The following is a 21427-nucleotide window of genomic DNA, read 5'->3' as shown; positions in this document are numbered from 1 at the left end:
TTGCTGTTTCTAGCTAGTCTAGGCACTCACTTCACTCCCAGACTCCCCTGTCCTTGCTGGCCCCCAAGTTTCCTTGGCTTTTCCTTGGCTCTTGGGGCTCTGAACTCCAGTCCTTACACTTGAGGGACAAGTGCTTCATTTACTGAGCCATCTCCCCAGTCCCCACATTGCTTGTTTAACCGTAGCATTGCCTGCCTGTGGATCTGAGAGGTTTTCCGGGTGTAGGGGAGCCTTATTTATCTCAGCAACACTTTTTGCTTTGAGTGCACAGAAAGAAGTGTGCTGCTTTTCTTCAGTGTAATCCACAGGTTTTGTTCTTTTGATATTATTGTGAGTGAAATTATTTTCTTAATTTTATCCTAGGTTCTGCCATTGCTTGTATGTAGTTGATTTTTGTATATTGATCTCACAGACTCTTAAGTTCCTTTATCCTAGCAGCTTTTTTGTTGATTCCTTAGAATATTTTATGGTTAAGATGATGTATACAAATGGATTCTCTCTCTCTCTCTCTCTCTCTCTCTCTCTCTCTCTCTCTCTCTGTGTGTGTGTGTGTGTGTGTGTGTAACTTTTAGGGGTTTGTTCTCTCCTTCCAGTTTGGGTTCTGGGAATTGAACTCAGGTCATCAGGTTTGTATGTTAACTGCTTTTATCCTCAGAGCCATGTTGCCAACCCTCTTTTTCTTTTCTTATTCCATTGGCTAGACTCAGTAGTGTATGTTGAGTGGAAGTGGTAAGAGTAATGTCCTTGCCTGAGCTTAGGGAGAAAACATTGGATCTTCCCTCACTAAGCATGTTAGCTATGGGTCATGGGTAGGTTTCCTTTAGGGTTTGATGGCCTTTTAATCGTCTGTCACCCCTCCCTTCCAGCTCTTGTTTACTGTTTTTCTCTTGGAAATTCTAAGAGTACAAAGATTAACTTTTAAAAATTGGAATGTCTGGTTTATTATGCTGTACATTTTAGATTCCAAACTTGACTTAAGGAGTTGACAGCCCTTCTATCCAAGCTGACATGTCAGCTGAGAATGAGGGTCATATCTTTCCAAGGCTTTATGGACTTAGGGCGTATTCATGCAGAAGATTTCTTCCCACCATGCTAATGTCAAGCAGTGTTGCACCGGCCTCCTCAGGTGTCACGCATTAGTGCTGTGTATCATGTTCTGTNCCATCCCACTCTCCTGTTCCATGCCTTTATTTTACTCTTGTTAGATGTTACTCTGTGCTTAGTTAGGGTCCTGTCCAGTCTACCATGTTTGNTCTCTGGTTGCATCCTTTATCTTAGTTTGACTTGCTTAAAGTCAGTGAGACAAACCAGTGATCTCAGAAAACCTGGGCAATGGCCTTGCTCCTGGAGAGAGGGCAGAAAGGATGTGGCATTTCATGCACCACTTAAGGACAGATGCACACAAGGACTTGAGCACAGTTCCCCTCTAGTGTCCTTCAGCTGCAAAGCTCTCCTTGACTCACAAGTGAGTATAGTTTGATGGATCCACAAAAGGAAATGCCAACTTGGAAAGCTAGGAGATAGGCAGCTAGCTTCTCTTCCACTTTTGGAGTTCAGATTTAGAGTCCAGCAGCACATAGTTNCTGAGTGCACATTGCCTGGGCTAAGAGCTTCACTAGTCACATCTTGTGGATAGTTTTAGGTGTTAGAAGACAAAGCAGAGCAAGCTCTCATGGGAGGCAGAACATTTTAGGTCTTTCTGTCCCTCCTCAGCTGAGGAGGCAGAGGATTTGAAGGCCCTTGCCTTTGGTTCCCTCCATTCTCCTCACTCCTGGTTTCCAGATTGACATTTTGTGTGATGGCAGTCAAGAACTGTGCATGCANTTTGAGATACTTGTACTGCTTTTGACCCCTCTATAGCCAGCAGTAATGCTTAAACAGGACAAAGAGATGCAGGGACTTCCATCTGACCTTCTGAGCTGGGGATGCTACCCTCATATAAGATGAAATTCTGCACTACACCTTAGCTGTATCACAGAACACTCCCCCATCCCCCCAAAACCAATGTAGATGTAGGGTTGGCTGTTGGAAGGCTGATGCCTTCATTTGGGAAAGAAAGGTGTAGCCCCGGAGGCATCCTCCATCCTTGAAGATGGCAAATCCTGTCTTTTGGCAGGCAGAGCTCTACTTTTTCTTAGTATTTCTGGGTCTAGGATGATAAATGCAATTTCTGTATGTGGTACCTAGTCTTGGTTGTCAGGAAGAGAGAACTTCACCTGAAAAATTACTTCTATTAGATTGGCCTGTGGAGGCATTTGCTTGAATGCTAACCAGTGTAGGCGTGTGATGCTGTGAGCAGTAGCATCCGTAGGCAAGTGGCCCTGGGCTAAACAAGCAAGGTAGTTGAGCCTTGAAGAGGCTAGTAAGCAGCTTTCCCTCATGATTTCTCCCTTTGCTCCTGCTTGAGACCTGCCTGTAATTTGTAATAAACCCTTTCCTCCCCAGGTTGATTTTGGTCAGAGTGAGTTATCACAGCAGCAGAAAGGTATCTAGGATACTGGGGTTTTTGTTTTGTTTTGTTTTGTTTTGTTTTGTTTTGTTTTTTTGTTTTTTGCCTGAGTCTGACAGAAGTTTCAGGGTATTTTCTTGTTTAATCTTTTGCCCCTCCTGTACCCTGACCCCAGTCATCCTCTGTTGTCCTCATTCATTAGCTGATAACTTCTGAGACTTGAGTTTCCAGCCCAGAGCTGTTACAAATGGCCTACTCATGACTTCTTGCACAGCACATGCGCTGTGTGTCTATCTAATCCACTGTCCACATGGGATCTGCCTGCACCCGTCCTTACCTCCCTTAGAAAAGGACCCATTTCTTAGGTTAATGGCTCTACCCTTTTGTCCCTCACCTATAAAGTCAGCAGTCTTCTTCATTTTTTCTTTCAACCTTTAGTGACAAGTCTTTCCAGCAGTTTCTGTTTCATTGTGCCTTTGTCTTTACTATTCTTTCCCCAGCTGCCTGTACTAGGGATGGATCAAAGGCCTAGTGTCTGCTAGGCAAGCTCCCCTGAACCACATCTCNAGCCCTCTTCTTACTACTTCCCCCTCACTTCAGGTCCACACCTCTGCTCTTCATCTGACTTTTGGGCTGGTTTTCTGGTAAATGGTCATAAAACTCAAGTTCAAAGGAGGCAGGTCAGGAAACCTCATCCTTGTGCCCTGGTTTATCCTCCTCTCAGAAGCAGCCCATTTCCTTTTCTTCTGTCAGAGATTCTGTTCAGAGTCAAGGCTGATTGTGTCACAGTTGAATTTTGCTACTGGGTTAAAGGCTATTGCTGTGCCAGGCTAACTGGGAACTCCATGTGCTGGCACACTTTCATCTAGCAGGATTGCAGACAGCTCTCTGCTGCTGTGCTCTGTGCTGTTCCCTGGTCACCCTATGGCGCTGTCCTCTGGATTAATTGTTTTTTCTCCCCCTTTGATTGGCTGGATCTCCTTCTTCCTTAGGACACTGGGAAGGGACTGCCCACTGAAGGAGCCTTCCTCTGTAGCACCTGCAGACCCACTAGCTTCTCACTGCTTCCTGCCCTGAGCCAAAATTGCTCTTTCTTGCCCCTTCCTTTCTGCTTGGTGAGCAAGAGTCACTTGGATATGGCTTGGTGCCTGCTACAGATCTGTGTGATACTAGCTGGATAGAATTTGAAGATATTGGCTGGTTTTCTTGCCCCCAACCGTGAGCCCAGAAACTTTATGTTATTAATAGGTTTGAATTAATTGCTACCAATTAAAAATTGGGAGGCTTTACATAATTTGATTTTTAGCATTTTTTGGAAGGGGGAAAAAAACTATTGACAGTCTGGTGTGTCTTTCCGTATGGCAGCACTTTGTGTGAGTGACAAGTCTGTTTGTCCCCCTTTTGCCCTCAGCACTATTCTATTCCCACCACAGAGCTTTACATGATTTNTTTTTCTTTGCTATGCCTGTTTTGTTTGCTTCTGTCACCTACCTGGCCCCAGCAGGCACTTATGTGTGCTGCTCTTGGTGTCATGTGCCGTGCTTGGTGTTGGAGGTCCCCGAGGGCTTTTCTTGTNCTGACATTCTGGGATTTACATCTGTGCTGAGCAGCCGGTGGGTCTAATTTCAGCCCATAAGAAGTTGAAGGACAAGGAACGCTGTCTCCAAGGCAACAGCCCCGCTAGGAGAGGAGGAGTCTTAANCACTACAGGAATAGGCAGTGCCTCTTCAAGGATTGGGGTATCTGGGCCTTAGGGGCTTCACACAATGAAATATCAGGTAAACTGCTTCCTTTAGAGATCATGTAGCTGACATTACCTTGGTGCAGGGCTGAGCCTGTGCCTCTGCCCACAGGAGCTGTGGACCTAGGCAGGGAGAGGGCACAGAATAGATTTGGTTTCCTAGTTGCCCTGGGCTTGCTACTGCCTGCACCCAGTGAGACCTTAGAAAACATGGTACTGCATGGGCAGACAAGTTCACATAGGCCTGGCTAGCCTGTAAGCCACTTCCTATCCCTAGTGCTCTGGTGACACCTCTCCTGCCTGTAAGAGAGCTGACACCTTTTTACTTCATGAAGTGACAAAAGCTGCCTCCACACTGTTACCTCTCAGCTGTGTCTACACAGTGAGATTTGTGAGGCTAAGAAATGCACTAATATTCATACAGCTTGCTTGCTGAGCTCTGTAAAGCCTATTGGTGGAAGCAATGTGGCTGAAGATTTCTGGCCAGCCCTTGCATAACATGGTTTTTCTACCTCCAGGGAGCATCATGTTCCTACCTTCCTTGGTTCAGGTGTCACATTATTCCAGAGTTTAGGTTGGGCCTTAGCACTTAGGACATCTGTGATCGTGGTTGGCTTTCTAGCCTCCCTGACTGTTTTTTGTCAAATGGCAATGCACAGAGAATACATTTAACTGGAACCTTGCATGTTGTGTGTGCTCAGAGTCCCTGTAATACACAGATTCATTTAGGTCTGATGCTGGGGTATGCCTGCCTCTATTCCAGCTTTGATGATTGTATTAGACAAGGTTCTCTAGAACAGTGGTTCTCAAATTGTGGGTTGTGACCCCTTTGGCAGTTGAATGACCCTTTCACAGGGGTCACCCTAAGGCCATCTTCACATCAGATATTTACATTATGATTCATAACAGTAGTAAAATTACAGCTATAAAGTAGCAACAAAATAATTGTATGGTTGAGGGCTACCACAACATGAGGAACTATTTTAAAGGGTCACAGTGTTGGGAAGGTTGAGAAGCACTGCTTTAGAGTAACAGAGAAAGAATTTATTAGATTGATTTACAGACTGTGGTCCAGCTAATCCAACAAGGGCTGGTTGTGAACAGAAAGTCTTAAGAATACAGTAGTTGTTCAGTTATGAGGGTAGATGTCTCAGCAGGTCTTTAATATATACTGGAATCCCAAAGAAGTAGGCTCAAATGCCAATGAAGGAGAGGGCAAACAGGCAAAGCTCAAAAGCTCCCTTCTTCCATGGCCTTCTAGTAGAAGGTGTGGCTCAGATTAGATCTGGATTAAAGATTTGAATTAAAGGTATGTCTTTCTCAAGATCTGGGTTAAAGGTGTGTTTTCCTACCTCAAAGATCTGGATTAAAAGATGACCTTTCTATTTCAAATCAAGCAAAAGCTCCTCACAGGTGCTTTTGGGGTTTTAGTTTCAGATATAGTCATGTTGACAACCAAGAATATCCATAACATTGCCCTCTACTGGAATTTGAGAAATGACCTCCTTCCTCCAGTCTGCCTCTTGGCTCTCTCACAGGGTCCCTCATGACTTCTTCCTCTATGTTCAACAAGTTTTGCTTCTGGAGTGGCAGAGGGTCAGAGCTACTTGGGTGCATTCGGAACACTTCACACATCAGCTGTTCTTGGCTCAGCCATGACACCTCCTCCTTTACAGCAAGCCAGGCTGGAGTCTGTCATCTTTTCTCTCCTCCATTACTTTATGACTTTTTTCTTGCAGAATACATCTTATTTTTAAATGCCAACTGTTCACAATTTCTCATGAATCCTTTCAGACTTTCCTCAAGCCTATATACAATGTGCTCTTCCCCTTGGCTTGTGCAGTGAGATGTGGTGTTCTGTGAATTGCTCTTTCATTTGTCTGTGCCTTCAGACAGGTCCTAACTAATTTCTCTTCCTTGGTATCTTCAGTGTTTACCCCTTCTGTCCACTGTCCAGCCAGCGCACATCCCAGCCTCTCTGTGCATCCTGTGTCGTCACACTTTCTCCATGCTTTCATTACCTTGAGCCCCCTTTCTCCTTTGCCAGACTTTTGTGCAGAGCAAATCCTGGCTGGGCCCCTTTCAGAAGCTTCAGTGGTTCTAGTTGATGGCAGAATAAACTCTAGCTTCTTGTCATTTGGAAGCCTCATCAGGTGGAGCCCAGCAATCCTCTGCACCTTAATTTTTAAATATACCCATTGTGCTCTTTGTGACAGAATCTCAGGACTTCTGTATTCTTTTCTGTGTGCATTTGCTTNTGCCATTCCCAGCTCTGGCAGGCCACCCTCCACCTGACCCCTTATTACAAAGTATATTTTTGTTCTACCCAGAATTGTGGGATATGTTCAAGGCCTCATTTAGGCATCTCTCTAGGGGATAGAGCTCTTGGAGCACTTAGCTGAACTGCTTGTGTTTCTGTGATTGTGTTCTGGCTGTCCTTTTCATCCCTGTCTGATGACAAGCTTGTTGAACAGTTGAAGCTAAGGAACTTGGCATGCTTCTTTGGTTTGGATGTTGCCTCTGAGGCCATGTGCTGAAAGCTTGCTTCCAGTCTTTGGTGGGACTGGGAGGTGGATCTTTAAGGTGTGTCAGTTCTCTGAGAAGGAATTTAGGTCATTGGAAGTGTGGCTCTGAAGGGGTTGTTAGGACCCCACTCCTCGGTCATTGCTTCTCAGATGCTCTGGAAGTGAGTAGGCTTTGCCCTAGCTTTCCTTCTGTGTGATAAAATACTGATCTAAAGCAACTGACACTTCCAGGTCTCAGTCCATTATTAGGGAAGTCACAGCAGGAAATTAAAGCAGGTACCCGGAGCAGAAACTGTAGATGAATATTACTTGCTGACTTGCTCATAGGCTCATGCTTAGCCAGCTTTCTTAGATAGCCCAGGATCACGTGCTTAGGAATGATGTTGCTCACAGTGGGCTGGGCTCTCCAAATAATTAGTATTTAAGACAACCCCCCCTGCCCCCCCCCCCACACACACAGACATGTCCACATGCCAATCTGATCTAGGCAAATCCTCAATCTAGGCCTTTTTCTCAGATGACTTGATCATTAAAGCTAAATTAGGATGGGCCTCCTTTGCTAGAATGTACTGGGTCACAACAGGCCCAAAACAGTGGAACCAAGGACCCTGGGCTGGATGAAGCCATGAGCCAGAATAAACATTTTCTCCTTTTAAGTTGATTATCTCAGATAATTTGTCATGGTTATAGGAATTGACTAATAATACTCTGTTGCCTGCATGTAGTGTTATGTACATGAACCTTTACTACATATTTAATTTAACAAGTATTTTAGCATTTCTAATGTGCCTGGGGACTTTTTGAGGCACTGAGGATGCAGCTAGAGCANAGTGGAATCCTAGCTGTTGTGATTGGGGCTTACATTCTGGTGCTGGTGGACAAGAAATCAAGTGTATGTTGTGTCAGATTGTGAAGTTCCATGAAGAGAAATCAGGCAGAGTACTGAAGAGTGGGAGGTGGAGGCAGGGTTTTGGTCAGGGAGATGTGCCAAGTTTCCTTGTGCTTAGCCTACTCTGGACTTCGTTGTGTTCCCTGTTTTTTTAGCTCACTTGCCATCTCTGCCTAATTCATGCCTGTGTGAGCCATGTGTGTGAGCCATGTGTGTCTGAGGGTCATATGGAGAGNGCTGTATCTCGAGCATGCCTTCTTGNTCTTGAGAACAAATACTCCATTGCTCCAGCACAGAGGAACACCATTTAAAACATGGACCCAGAATTCCAGTGGCCTGCTGTGCTGGGGTAGCTTCTTCATCTGCTTTGCACCTTGATTACCAGGGGTGGGAGGTGGGTGTGAGGGGTGCCAGGCATTTGCTCCCTGGCACATTAGTGCATACATTGTACTTCCTTTGACTCTGATCTTCTTTAGTTGGATTAGAGGATGCAGCTCATCTGTCAATAGTTGTTCTGTTGGGTACTTCACTTGGGAAAGCAGCACTGGCTCTTCACAGCTTTCATTTACAGGGTGGCCACATGACTGGCCCAGACTATGTAACTATCTGCATAGTTCTTTATGAGTGGCTGGAGAAAGTAGGAAAGAGGTCCTTCTTTACCTCACTCTGGGGAATTTTGGAAGTGTCAGCCTAGCATGCCACAGTGTCAGGAACAGACNCCTTCTCCTTAGGGTCCCTTGCTACAAACAGCATNAGTTCAGGTCCAGGTATCAGACTTGGATGTTATCAGACCCAGAAGGTGTATTAAATAGAACCTACAATCATTGGGTATGGATTCTGGGCACTATGGGAAGAGACTTGCACGAGGTCAGTAAAGCCTGAGCACACTGCTTTCAAAGTTCCTTGGTTCAATCCTTTCTTTACCTGTGTGCACTTGGCATGTGTGTGGCCTGAACTATAACCCATGTTGGTTTGGTATGTACCAGTCACACTGAATAGCTAACATTTATGGTTTTCTTTGTGCAAATGCTTTCTGCAGTTTACCTCAGTGAAGCCCTGAAGTCACTGCCATTATTTCCTCATCACAGATGAAGAAACTGATTTAGAGATAAGAAGGCCCCTGCCCAACGTCATGCAGCTTAGCTAGAATTCAGACCCAGATGGGCCTGACTGCAGGACTCTTTCTCCTGAGCTGTATGGAAGCCAGTAGCCTGAGCATGCTTCTGACTTAGGTCAGGAAAGGGAAGCGCAGAGATAGGAAGAGATCCTTGTCCCTGATCCCTTGCCACAGCTCTCTGCTGGCTACATGGGACACTTTCTTTCTTCCTCTGGTGGTACAGTGACCAGAGGTCTAGTGGCACTGANCACCCAGCCCTGTCTGGCTTTGGAGTCCTCTGTTCTGGTTTTGTTGGTGCAGGGAGCATTGCCCAGATGGTGTTTATTCTCGCATGACTACTGTGTGTGTGTGTTTGTTGATTAAAAATATTACTTGCTGTATTTTGTAGCAACATTAAAAAATATTACAAATTTCTTACCGCCAACAAGAACTGTGCCAATGTTTTCCTTAACCCTTCATTCACCAGGCAGTGTGGTTCTGTTGATGCCACCTATGCCAGGGCTGGCAAATCAGAGCCTGTGACTCACTGTGGCAGCCCTTAACTTTGACTTCCTCTTCTCCTGGAGTCAGGGTTGACCTCTTACCCTGATCTACTCCCCGCCCTCCCCTCAAGAACCAATTGGTAGTGTTTTCTGATTTCTGAATTTCTGTAGTAGAAATACTCCCTCCCAGGTCAATTTCAAACAGCTATCATGATGTCAATTAGTTTGCTAAATTTTCTGAAAACTTAAAAATCAGCTTTCAGGAGCTGTTTCCTGCACAGTGGTAGGATGGCCACATACTCTTTCCATCTTGTTATGTTCTCACCTCAGAGGCTCCCTTCGGGAATACTATACTCAGTGTACCCTAGTACGCTGACTTCAGTATGTGTCTGCTGCTTCTTGCTCTGAAACTGACCTTCACTTCCCAGTTGTGTTCAGAGAAGGAACATGACCTCTGAAGGCTCTTTCCCGTTTCTGATCTCAGGATTTTTGGTATCCACACAGTAGTGTATTATTTTCTTAGTGGTTTCTCTTCACTTCTCCTTTACCCATGTTCTTTCAATAATGTGGGAATCACATTTTTTCCTTTTAAGTCCCAGCTCTCATTCATTCCTATTAGACAAAACAACTGCCACTGGGCTGTTCATGTTTGTGTTTCCCAGTGGGGTACCCCAGATACTTGTTGTCTCTCCTGGCTACATGCTCATGGTCCATCTTCTTTCATGGCGGTGTCTTCTCTCCCCTTTCTTCTTCCTACTCTGGTCTCTCCCCCAGCCAGGTTACTCCAGACCCACCTACCTCTAACCCCTCCAGTAATTGGCTGTAGCCAATGTTATTTAACCAATAGTTTTAAATCAAGGGACAAGGTTTGCACAACAAAAGCTTGTAAACATGATAAGTCACTCGTAGGCCTAGACCTTCAAGTATAGAATTTAGTATTACAATACATAGCAACAGACCAAACCCTTAACTGGTGCTATGTCTGCTTAGTGAGCTTCTGGCTACATCATCTCATGGCATGTCTGCAGAAGTTCCACTTCTCTCTCTCTCTCTTTCTTTCTTTCTTTCTTTCTTCCTTTCTTTCAAGATTTATTTATTTTATTTATAGGAGTACACTGTAGCTGTGTCTTTAGACACACCAGAAGAAACCATCAGATCCCATTACAGATGGTTGTGAGCCACCATGTGGTTGCTGGGAATTGAACTGGAGACCTCTGGAAGAGCAGTCAGTGCTCTTAACCACTGAGCTATCTCTTCAGCCCTAGAAGTTCCATTTCTAAAAGAACATGTTAGAGAGACATCACATTCCAGACTGGAAGCCAAAGAGTGGAGAAGAGTAATGGTTGTCCCCATGCCCACTTCTTACAGGTCCTATCACCCTTCAGCATGGTTACACTGAGGACCAGTGTACCATAATCCAACAAAAACCCCTGGGACCAGACTTAGCCATATAACCCTTTGAACCATCAGTTGGCCATAGACATACAGGTTCATTCTGGGCCTTCCTGTTTTTTTTCCACTGATGGGTAGGATTGTCCTGTATCACTAGTTACTTGATTTTTATATCCTCATTTATTATAATTATAATTATTATTCTATCTTCAATTATTAATATATTCTCTAGATGTCAGATGATCATGGCAAGAAAAAATTAAGGCATAAACCCACATACAAATACATATAGATACACATAAACATGCATACACGTTGTCTTAGTTTGAGTTTTATTGTTGTGAAGAGGCACTATGACCAAGGCAACTGATATGGGCAAACATTTAAATGGGGTTGGCTTATAGTTTCTGAGGTGCAGGCCATCATCATCACGGTAGGAACCATGGATGGCTTTGTGCAGGCAGTCTTGAAGCTGGAGTTGCTGAGATTTCTACATCTTGATCCAAAGGTAACAAGGAGGAGACTTTCTTCTGTAGGCAACCAGGAGAAGAGTCTGGATCACACTGGCCAGACTTGAGTATATATATGAGACCTCAAAGCCCCACCTCCAAAGTGACATACGTCCTCTAACAAGACTCTAATAAGGCCATACCTCCTAATTCTGCCACTTCCCATGGCCAAAGCATATTCAAGCCACCACACATGTGTATATGCACCTTGCCCATTTTCTCTTCAGAACTTTGGTGAGGAGCTATGTGAATTGGCCTTCTGAGCAGAACCTGTGAATTCATTTGTGCAGAGATGTGAAAAATCACTGGATTTATGTTTATACATGTGCATGTGTGTATTTAGTTAGATTTGTTTGCATCTTCATAGTCAGTGTCTTTTCATTGCTTTGAGATACAGGGATAGAGGACCTGCAGAGGTCAGCAGCGGGTCACGCCCCTTCCTGATGGTGCATGCATGCCTTGTCTCTGGCATCTTCAGTGGCTCCTGACGTTTCACAGAATATATGTGTGCACGGAGTTCTTTAACCATTTCCCTCCTGGATGTTCATATTCTGCAGCTTTTTTTTTTTTTTTTTTTAATTTGTTTTTCGAGACAGGGTTTCTCTGTATAGCTCTGGTTGTCTTGGTACTCCCCCTGTGGACCAGGCTGGCCTAGAACTCAGAATCTTGCCTGTCTATCAGGTGCTGGGATTAAAAACATGTGCCACCACACCCAGTCCTGCTGCAACATTTTGGTTTTGTCTTTCTCCCACAATGAGCATCCTAGCACAACCCTTTGCTCACAGGGGACTGCTTTCTTTCCATAGGTATCTGGAGGAAGAACTGCTGACTGTGCCTTTTGTCCTGAAGCTATTTTTAATGTCTTTCCCTCAGCTGTGCTTTATGATGGCCCGTGAATGTTAGGCATTTAATAAATATTTACTGAAGTGAACTCTTAAGGGTTTTTATCTGGGACTTATCTCTAGCTCACTACTTCATCTATGTAAACTGTTTTATGATACCCTCAAGCCCATTTTACTTCCTCTGAAATGAGTGAGCTTTTCAGTTACGCAGGCTTCATTAGGGGAATCAGGTGAAATGAATCAACAAGTATTTTGATTATCTTCCCTGTGTGGCGGCGGCTGGAGCAGGTGAGGAATGAGTGCCATTTGGCCCAGTGCTGGAGCTTTCCACACACCAGCAAGCCAGGCCTGCTGCTTCCCTGGCGTGCATTGTAGCAGTGGGCACAGGGGTGAGAGAGCTGGAGCTTCACCCGAGTGCATCCGAAAGCTCCTGGGAAGGGAACATGGATCTGCCCTGAATGGAGCACTGATGATGAGCAGCAGTGGCCATGGGGGCTGGTGAGGTTGAGAGGGTCAGTGTGAGTGAGTGCACAAAAGGGAGGGATTTGAGTCATGTGACCCCAGGGTACGGTGTGTCTAGGGGGTGACAAGATGGGAGAAGAAGCTGCAGAGCCCAGCTGGCCTTCCTGGGATGGGCTTGGGATTCCTGGTGGGCTAGCATTGANCCACCATGAGAGGCTCTTGAGTAGAATTCTATTGCTGGGGCTGGTCTTCAGAAAACCTCAGTAGTTCTGGGACATGAATTTTCAAGGTTTCTATGATGTAACTTTTCCTATTCCTCCCTTCTTCCCAAAGCTGTCTGAAAGTGTTGTGAACCGCATGAAGGATTGCAGCCAGCCTTCAGCAGGGGAACAGCTGGCTCCTGGTTTTGGTCCTTCATCTTCTGCTCCTGTGCCCACTGTCCCTGAACCAACCATCTCTGTGCCCACTGTCCCTGCACCTACCACTCCTGTGCCTACTGCTCCTTCATCCTCTGTACATGGCCCGCCAGGAGGCACCTGTAAAGGCCCTCTGACAGGTATGTTGGGAGAGATATGCCTGGCTACTGCTAGGCTTGCCTTTACTCTTGAATCGTGTGAGTCACTGCCCTCTGTGCAGCAGACACTGTCTGGTGTGGTATAGGCTGCACCATAGTTAGAGCTTGTATAATGTGGCCAGACTGTTTTCTGCAGTGTTTTCATGTCTGCACATATAAAAGACGAGGCAGAAGGTAGTGGTGTGACAGCTCAGGTAGGAAGCCATCTGCTTTTCAGGATGCAGAAGAAGCAGAAGTGTTTGTCACTCAGTTGTGGCAGCTCTATCTTAGCTGCCAGTCAAAGAATGAGGCATATGAAAATAGNCCATTGAGGTACAGTAGTGAGTGGTGCTGATACTGGCCTCAGACACCCTGAGCCAACCCTTCCAAGACACCTTGGCCACAGTGGAGCTGTGCTATTNTGTTGAGCTCTTCCCCAGCAATTGCTTATGTAGCAAACACAGAGAAGCAAAAAGCCTTGAAGAGAAGGCTTCGAGGAACAGTAGGGATGGTACTCAGAAGGCTTTGGAGTGCTTGCCGTTCTAGTCAGTGAATCCCTGTGAGAATCTGGTCTGTTACTTAGGATTTATTTTTTGTTTGTGTTTGTTTTTAGTTTTGTTTTTTTAAGTAAACAACTGCAGAAGGCAGACTCTGCCCAGGGTAGCCCCTGTGGGAGCTTTGGCATGGCCTCCAGTTGCTGCTGCTCTTCCTACCCATTTTCTTAGAGGATTGTATTAGAGACTGAGAGTGTCCACTTTTGTCCAGTAGCATTGCTGGGACACAAGGCAGTAGCCAGCCCCCTCTCTGAGAGTGCACACAGCTCTGATTAGAGTCCATATATTCACCCTGGGGCTCATGACATGGCATCACCATGTCACATCAGAAGCTCATACCAGCTGCCTAAGGCCAGGGGTGGTAAGAACAGGCTCCTTATGTGAGGTAGAGGCTGCCTGCATATGGGAAGACAGGGCTGTGGTGGGTGGGGTTTTCAGGCAGGTGAACAGTAGGAGCAGAGACTTAGAGCTGGGCTACAGCCTGGGCTGGTGAGGAAGTAGAAGCAGTTTGCTTTCTCAGACTACAAAGTACAAAGGAAGGGGAGACATTGGCTGTGGTCACCTTCAACAGGGCCTAGAGGGCTCTGACACTACTCCATTGTGTTGTAAGCCTCAGGGCTTCTCACAGGCCTTAGAGCCAATCAGAGCCTGAATTTCACTCTGGACCTTAAAGGACTGAATAAGCTCAGCCTCCCAGTCCCCATCCCCATCCTGTACCCAGCATGCCTTTTCCCTAGGAATTCTGTACCCAGCATGCCTTTTCCCTAGGAATTCTGTACCCAGCATGCCTTTTCCCTAGGAATTCTTTGCCCTAGAGGTGAGAGAGACTGAAAGGGGTCTAGCTTGACCCAGTGAACTTTAATAAGCAGATTAACTGAAGAGGGAGAGAACTATGGGAAAATGAGATTGTCACAGTGTATTGTTATCTCAGCTTTGGAGAATATGCACTGACTAGTTTCAGCTGTTTGAAAGGAATAATGGGACTTTAGTTGTCACTTAGTTTTAGCAATAACAAAATATTTTGTATAGTGTATTTTAAGTTTCTGAATGTGGAAAAAAAAGATTCAACAGAAATGAACCAACTTAAAATGGGCTGATTTTAAGGTANCTTTTAAGCATAGTTTTTTGCCTTTATGTTAGATAGAACAAAGTTAGAAAACACCGTTAAAATTAAATCATTCCCTCACATGGTTGCTCAGTTGCAAGAGCCAAAGTCATCGAGATGCAGAGGTTTCAGCCACCATAGCAGACTACAAAGGAAGGGGTCATCATAAGAGAAGTCCCTAGCAACCCAATAGTTCTAGATAACTCTAGAAATAAAATAGGTTTAATAGAGAGTGCCACACCAGCATCTGTAGAAATGGATATTCTTTTCAGTTACTGTAACTAAATACCATAGATGAGATAATTTATGAAGAAGTCAATTTTTGTCTATAGTTCAAGGGGCTGGGAAGTCCAGAATCAAAGGGCAGCATTTGGTCAGGGCTTTATTGCTGATGGGAACTGGGTAGANCCCTGAGGCAGCATAGGACATCACATGGAGGACAGAACAAGTGTGAGAGCTGAAGGCTTTCCATCATCTTACAAAGTAAATGATACCATCCATGGTAGGGAGCTTTCTAGTCCTAATTACTACTAAAGACCTTGCCTCTTACTGTTGTTAGAGTGTAGTTAGACCATCTTGAGTTTTAGAGGGGCAAGCATTCAAACCATGGCAGGTTCCAAAAGAAACAGGATACAAGCATCTCTGCCTTCCTCTTGCAGATACATGACAGAGAGTGATTACCCTCAGCCATCTCTGGCTTGTGGGTTAGGAGGTAGTCTCTGAGTGCTAACAAATGTGGGACATGTAATGGTGAACCTGAAGGGCAGCACTCAGGTGGTTTGCTGCCAGCCCCACATTGAGGGTGTCCTGCTGCAGAACCTATGGTCAGAGCAGCCTCCTGTCATTTGGCTCTGCACACTGGTTGATTTGAGGTTATGCTCCTATCTGCCTCTAGAACTCTGCAGTCTGTCCATGGGGCATGCTTTTCCTTGGGGACATGCAGAGTGTGGTTTCCTGAGGAAGTATATTGATTGATGTGTGTGTTTGTGTGTGTGTCCTGTCAGTCCTGGCAATCCTGGGTGCTGTTAATTGGCCCTTTTCCTCTGGTTCCATTGCAGACGTTAAAGTGCCCAGTGCAGAGAGTGGTGGTGGTCTGCAGTCCTCTGCAGTGAAGGAGGATCTTAAGAAGTAAGCCCAAGAGTCTGTATCCCCTTGCTGCCCCCAACCCCCAAAGCTGACTTCTTCCAGGTATACACTGCCCCCTCCCCCAACACTCCCCCCCCAACTCCCTGGAGCACAATGCCTCATGTTTTTAATGTTGGCTTGTGTTGAAACAATGCCATGGTGGCTCTGGTCCGTTGGAAAGGGCACAAGGGAATTGGTTACCAGAGATGGATTCTTAAAAATCCATCCTTAAAATCCAGAATTGAGGAGGCAGGTTCTTGGAAGAATGAAGGAAGTGGAGCTTGCCTGATAAACTTCCTGCCAACTCAGGCCATGATCTTGAGAGCTCACAACTGTCATGAAACAGTACCATTTTCTCTGTCCCTAGGATGTGTAGAAAAGTGCCTAGGGCACAGAGGCCCCTTATGTTTAGGCCAGCTTTCTGATTTTTTTGACCCACTAGTTGTTACCTAGAGAAATCACTGCAGAGGAGGGTGTTCTTAATAGNGGCATAGTCAGGGGTAAGTACAGTACCTGCCCTCTGTGCTCTTTATGCATGGGCTTCCTCATTGTCTTTGAGGAAATGGCCTCTCTATGGTCCCAGGGCCCAGTTTGCTGGGGGTTTGCCCTCCAGCACAACAACCCTAGGTAAAGACTCATGGTCTCAAAAGTTACCCTCCTGTATCCCAGTGGTATCTCCAGGAATATACAACTTCCCCATTCCCTTCAGTAACTTTTAGCAATTTTAAAGTAATACATGCTGATAAAAGATTTTTTAAAACTACATAAAATAAAAACAAATCTCCATAGACTCATTATCTCAGTGCAACTGCTGTGGCTCTTCTGGGTGTCTCTTGCANTCAATGTCTTTACCTTAACTTGTTTATATTAACGTCCTAGGCATTTTCATATCTTGCTGCTTACTTTTTATTATAATTACTTTCCATTAGTTACACCTGCTTTCAAGCACATTTATTGCTAATCAGATTGTTTGTTCATTCTCAGTTTTTAGATTCAACTTGTTACATATAAATCCAAGTTAGCACTGAAGCTGTGGTATAGCTTTTCATGATGCTGTGGCCTTTTCTCTACCATGACCTTGCTGCTTGCTGCTTGCGCTATTTCACTTCTATGAACAACACAGAGGGCATCTTAGTCCTCCTAGCTTTTATCTGCTGTGATACACTAGCAGAATGCCAGAATAGGTCAAAGGTTACGATTGTACTCCAGACAAAGTTAGGTGTTTAAACCTCAAAAGAGCTGCTGTCTAAAACCTTCAGGNTCTCAGCCAAACAAGAATGCCATACCCCACCCTGCCTACTTGTTTGAAAGGATGGCTCACATGGGATTCAGCCCTGCCTGGACACTCATTCTTTGCCTATGGCTAGCTCTCCTGTTCCTGATCTGAGTTGTCCTAAATGTCATTGTCCCTTGACTAGGGGGCTGTCACTGAAGCTTCCACTCAGGTGAAAGAATTGGCTTATGGTTTCTTATTCTGTTCTAGGCAGCCAAGGGCCAGAAACCCCACCCCTGCTTAGACAGGTACAGTGAGCAGGCAGGTCTTTTCCTACCCATGTTCTTCTAGCCATGCCTTCTGCATCAGCTTCTCTCTGTTTCTCTCTGGCCTAGGTTCCAACAGGAGCAGTTGGCAGTCCAGGATGAGATGGTCAGGGTGGCAAAAAAGGAGAAAGAGGCAGCTGAGAAGCACTTGAAGGCATCCCTGCCCAAGAAGAAGGCCAGCCTCACCCACGAGCAACAGCAGTCAGCTCGACTAGTGAGTGTGTCTTTCAGAGCTGGCCTGTCTGCCAGTGTATGCAGGAATGGGCAGCAGCTGGCTACATCAGCTGTGGCTTTGAGGTGTTTTCCAGGCACTGGCAATTTGGAGTCTTCGGACTCTTGACTCACTGGTTTGCTTTGCCACCTTGTCAAAGTCTATTCTTGTGGCTTCAGGCCTCTAGAGCCATGGGGGATTGAGAGTCTCATTTGTCATAGCTATCACTGGTGTAAGGGTTGCAGTGCTGTGTGTGTTGAGAGGGTATAGGGTGGGGTTTGGGGGCATGCAGTGTATGATACCAAGAGCATCATTTTCACAGCAAGGCAGCCCAGGTGCAAAGCCTAGCCCTTTGCTTACAGCTTCAGCACATTGAGCCTTGTTGGAAGATCATGATGCTCACACACAGGATTGCCCCAGGGGTCAGAGATAATAGCTACCCAGGGCTTAGCAGGAGCTGGGAAACAATGAAGGAGTGCTATGACTGCTGATACTGTTATTAATGCATCTAATTGATCGGAGCTGTTAGTCAGGATTCTTCAGCTTTAATGCAGAGTTTATTTTACAAGTGAGATGTCTAGGAGCACCCGGTGGGCCAGTTCAGCAGCTGCTGGCATCATCAGGGATTCGGCACTCCTCCTTTCCACTGTTTCCCCAGTCAACCAGCCACACTTAGGATGACTGTTGCTACAGTTCCATGATAGCTGCTGCCACCTCATGATTACAACAGAAGAGCAGCAGAAGAGAATCTGTGCCAGCCTGTCTGTGTCAGCAAGGACAGGTTTCCCAGCAGCACTGGTCTTCCATTCCATTGGTCTGAATTGTACTGGGCACCCAGGGCTAACATTCAAACACAGAGGGACTAAGGAGACTGNGCTATCTGCAACTAGGATCCTTTCATTGCCATGATTGAGAAGTGGACAGACAGACCCAGGCTGATGGCAAGTGGGGTAGTCTGGCTGTTGGCAGCATCTAATGACAATTGCTTTGGAGACCATGGGTTTCAGACTAGGGGCAGCTTTGCCTCAGTTATTAGGTCAGCAGCCTATGCACACAGAAGACTGCAGAAATTGGGGTGAGATTATAACTCTGGGATGAGATAAGCTAACAGACCTAATAGTCACACAGCTGTGGGAAGCACACAGTGGGTGAAATGCTCTGGAAGGTATAAGCCTTTAGCTCCTGGCTCTCAGAACTGGGGAGAAGATAGAAGTTTGAAAGAGGCCAGATGGTTCAAGTCCAGTGTTAAGTGGCAGAGATGAGTTATTTGGGATTGTTGTGACCTGCTGGTAGGCAGAAATGACATTGACCTTCTCCCTGGAAGATGGGTAGGATACAGGATGGAGACNGTCAAAGCCTGAAGTCAGATTATGGAAGGCTTTGGGTGACTTGATGAGCTAACAACAAAGCAACCCTCAATGCCTCTAAAACAGTAGAGACATTCTAATAGTTATAAGGATGGGAATGGGCTGTCTGACTTGTGCTTTTACAACAGAATCTGAGCAGTTTTTAGAACAGTTTCCCGAAGAAGAGGGTGTCTGCAGAGAGGCAGGTTGTCACCTTCCTGCAGGCAGCCTGACAGCTAGTAATACAGAAGATCACTTTACAGAGATATAAGGTCAATCATGGACTGAGCAAGGCAGGTGTCGTTTACTTGGGACAGTTGTAGAGCAGAGCATGCNGTCTGCTTCATTCTCACCTGAAGGTGATAATTACAGTGAAGGGAGTTGACAGCCTCTCTTCCCTCCACCTGCAAAGGAGACAGCCTTCCCTCCTGTCTTTGCTTTCTGGCTGTCTCTAGGGGAAATGTGGGAAGGACTGAGTGCTCCTGGGTGCAGGTGTTGGATTTTTGTGTGCTTGGTAATGAATTGCTACCTTAGGATGAAGCAAATGTGCCCTACCAGCTTTCTCCCAGCTTCCTAGATGGATAACGCCCTCTGCAAACTATTTCCAGGGAATAGTAGAGCAAGTCCCTTCAAGCTGAAAATATTTTATCTACTTTTGTAGGCACTTCTACTTTTGGCTGCTCAACATCTTTTTCTCCTTATGACTAGAGTTCAGATCTTCTTTCAGGAGCTTTCCTGTCTCCTGTGGTTTCGGTCTCAGTAAGATTCTAATTTCAGTGCCTCTGTGGAAGCTAGATCTGGGCATATGTTCCAAGTTCAGCCAGGGATAGATAGCCCCTTCCTAGGGACTTTTGTCTGAACTGAGTACACAGGGAGAGTGGGAGGCCAGGGTGGCAGTTATTTATTGTAGCCTAGGTGGGCTGTGAGGCCCCTTATGCTGTTAGGCTATGACTTTTGCTCTCTCCTACCACTCTAGGGTACACTTGTTTTCGCTCTGGTCCTCCTGCAATCTTGAAGATCATGTCATTTGCTGAGAGCTATCAGTTCACTGTTTTTTGAGTTTGCTGGAGTTGGTTTCTGTAGGCAGTGCTGCAGCAGGTGCACCTCTTATACGAGGACCTGTGGCAAGTGCATCATGGAACTGTCTAGAAGAGATGCTATAGTAGCTGGTTCTGGAGACCTGCGGCCACCTGTAGGAGAAGGGAACTAAGGCCCCTTTTTGTGTCAGCAGTTAAAGTGCTGGGCAGGTGCTGTTGCCATCAGTGCAAAGGAAGCAGCTTGCTATGGATGGGTAGGGTTGGCAAGTGCGTTCAGTGGAGAGAGTTTTAACTATGGCACATTTAAATGAGAGGAAAAAACATTTAAATGAGAAGAAAAAAGATGGAGAAAAAAACTTGAACTAAGTATGGAGATTTTTTCCCTCATGCATGCCTTCTATGCTTCCTGCGTACAAGTGCTGAAAGGCTAGGGATTGATTGGCAGCCTTCAAGGCAGAGCTCTGGTGGCCTGGTAGTCTGGAAATGTGTGTGGGTCTGAGGCACACCTAGTGACTGCTGGAGTGAATTAGCTCCCAAGTCTCCTTAGTGCCTCTGTGACTCAGTGTCCCTAAGTCCTACACCCTTGGGTCTGTTGCCCTGTCTGGACTTAATGAGAGGCATCAGGTATTTGATGCACTCTTCTGCCCTCTCTGTTTCCCTCTCAGTTTTATAGTATTGATTTTTCATCCTCTTCTGCATGAGGGAATGATTGAGTTCATTATTGGGAAAAGTTTCATAAAACTAATGAGAAGGAAAGGTAATACGTTTTATAACTTGATTCTGCTGACAAGTGTTAACACTTCCCATCTAATGCAGCAGTAATGACCAGTTAGTTCTGTGTGCCACACCTGCTCCTGCCCTTGCAGCTGGGTTCAGACCCAGCTCTATTGTGAATGAAGGCCATGAGTGTTGGTGGGGCCTATGTGAGCTGAGACTTCCTTGGTGTTTGTGGAGGAAGTCTGGAATTCAAGTCAAACACTCTGGTAGAGACAGGTGAAAGTGAAATGGTCTGGGGAGCTGAGTCTTCTGAGACATAGTGGATAGAGACATGAAGTCCTGGCAGAGTGGCATCACAGTTTTGCCTACTGCTTTCAAGGTGGGGATTAATAGGTATGAGAGATCTCAGTGCACCCAACACACAATAGAAACCTTCCTTCTTCCCTCCCTCCCTCCCTCCCTCCCCCCTCCCCTCTTCCTGATCTTTTGTGTGTGTGTGTGTCTCTCTCTCCATAACATTCTAGATACTGAGCTAGTTTTCTACTCAATGGAGATAAATAGGCAGCTCCTGTGCTTAAGCAGCTATATTTGTTAGGATAGTGACAGATTCTCCTGAGGGGCACAGCAAAGTTGAAAGGAGGGACTGGAAGATGCCGGAGAGGCAAGGTGATGAGCTTCTGGAGGATGAGGAAGGCCTCTAAGAAAAGGAGACAGTTGAACTGGGTCTGAAGAATTGTTAAAGGTGCTAGGTGAGGAAGAGGAAGGATGCTGGGGTGAATGAGCCTGAGACAAAGGCTGGTAAGGAGGGTGGATTCTCTGGCCAGAGTGGAAG

The 21427-nt window shown here is 45.8% G+C and overlaps 1 protein-coding gene across 1 annotated transcript in view; it reads left to right on the top strand.

Annotated features, from left to right (window-relative positions):
• Chchd6 (coiled-coil-helix-coiled-coil-helix domain containing 6) overlaps positions 1-21427 on the top strand; it is a 203595-nt gene that overhangs the window by 6418 nt on the left and 175750 nt on the right. The window contains exons 2-4 of the mRNA XM_021164904.1: positions 12742-12964; positions 15679-15748; positions 17354-17498. Coding sequence (XP_021020563.1) covers positions 12742-12964; positions 15679-15748; positions 17354-17498 — 438 coding nt within the window. The remainder of the gene's footprint in view (positions 1-12741; positions 12965-15678; positions 15749-17353; positions 17499-21427) is intronic.

Source organism: Mus caroli, chromosome 6 (assembly GCF_900094665.2).
Source record: "Mus caroli chromosome 6, CAROLI_EIJ_v1.1, whole genome shotgun sequence".
Lineage (NCBI taxonomy): Eukaryota > Metazoa > Chordata > Mammalia > Rodentia > Muridae > Mus > Mus caroli.
The sequence above is the reverse complement of the archived record's forward strand: the minus strand, read 5'-3'. Positions and strand labels throughout refer to the sequence as shown.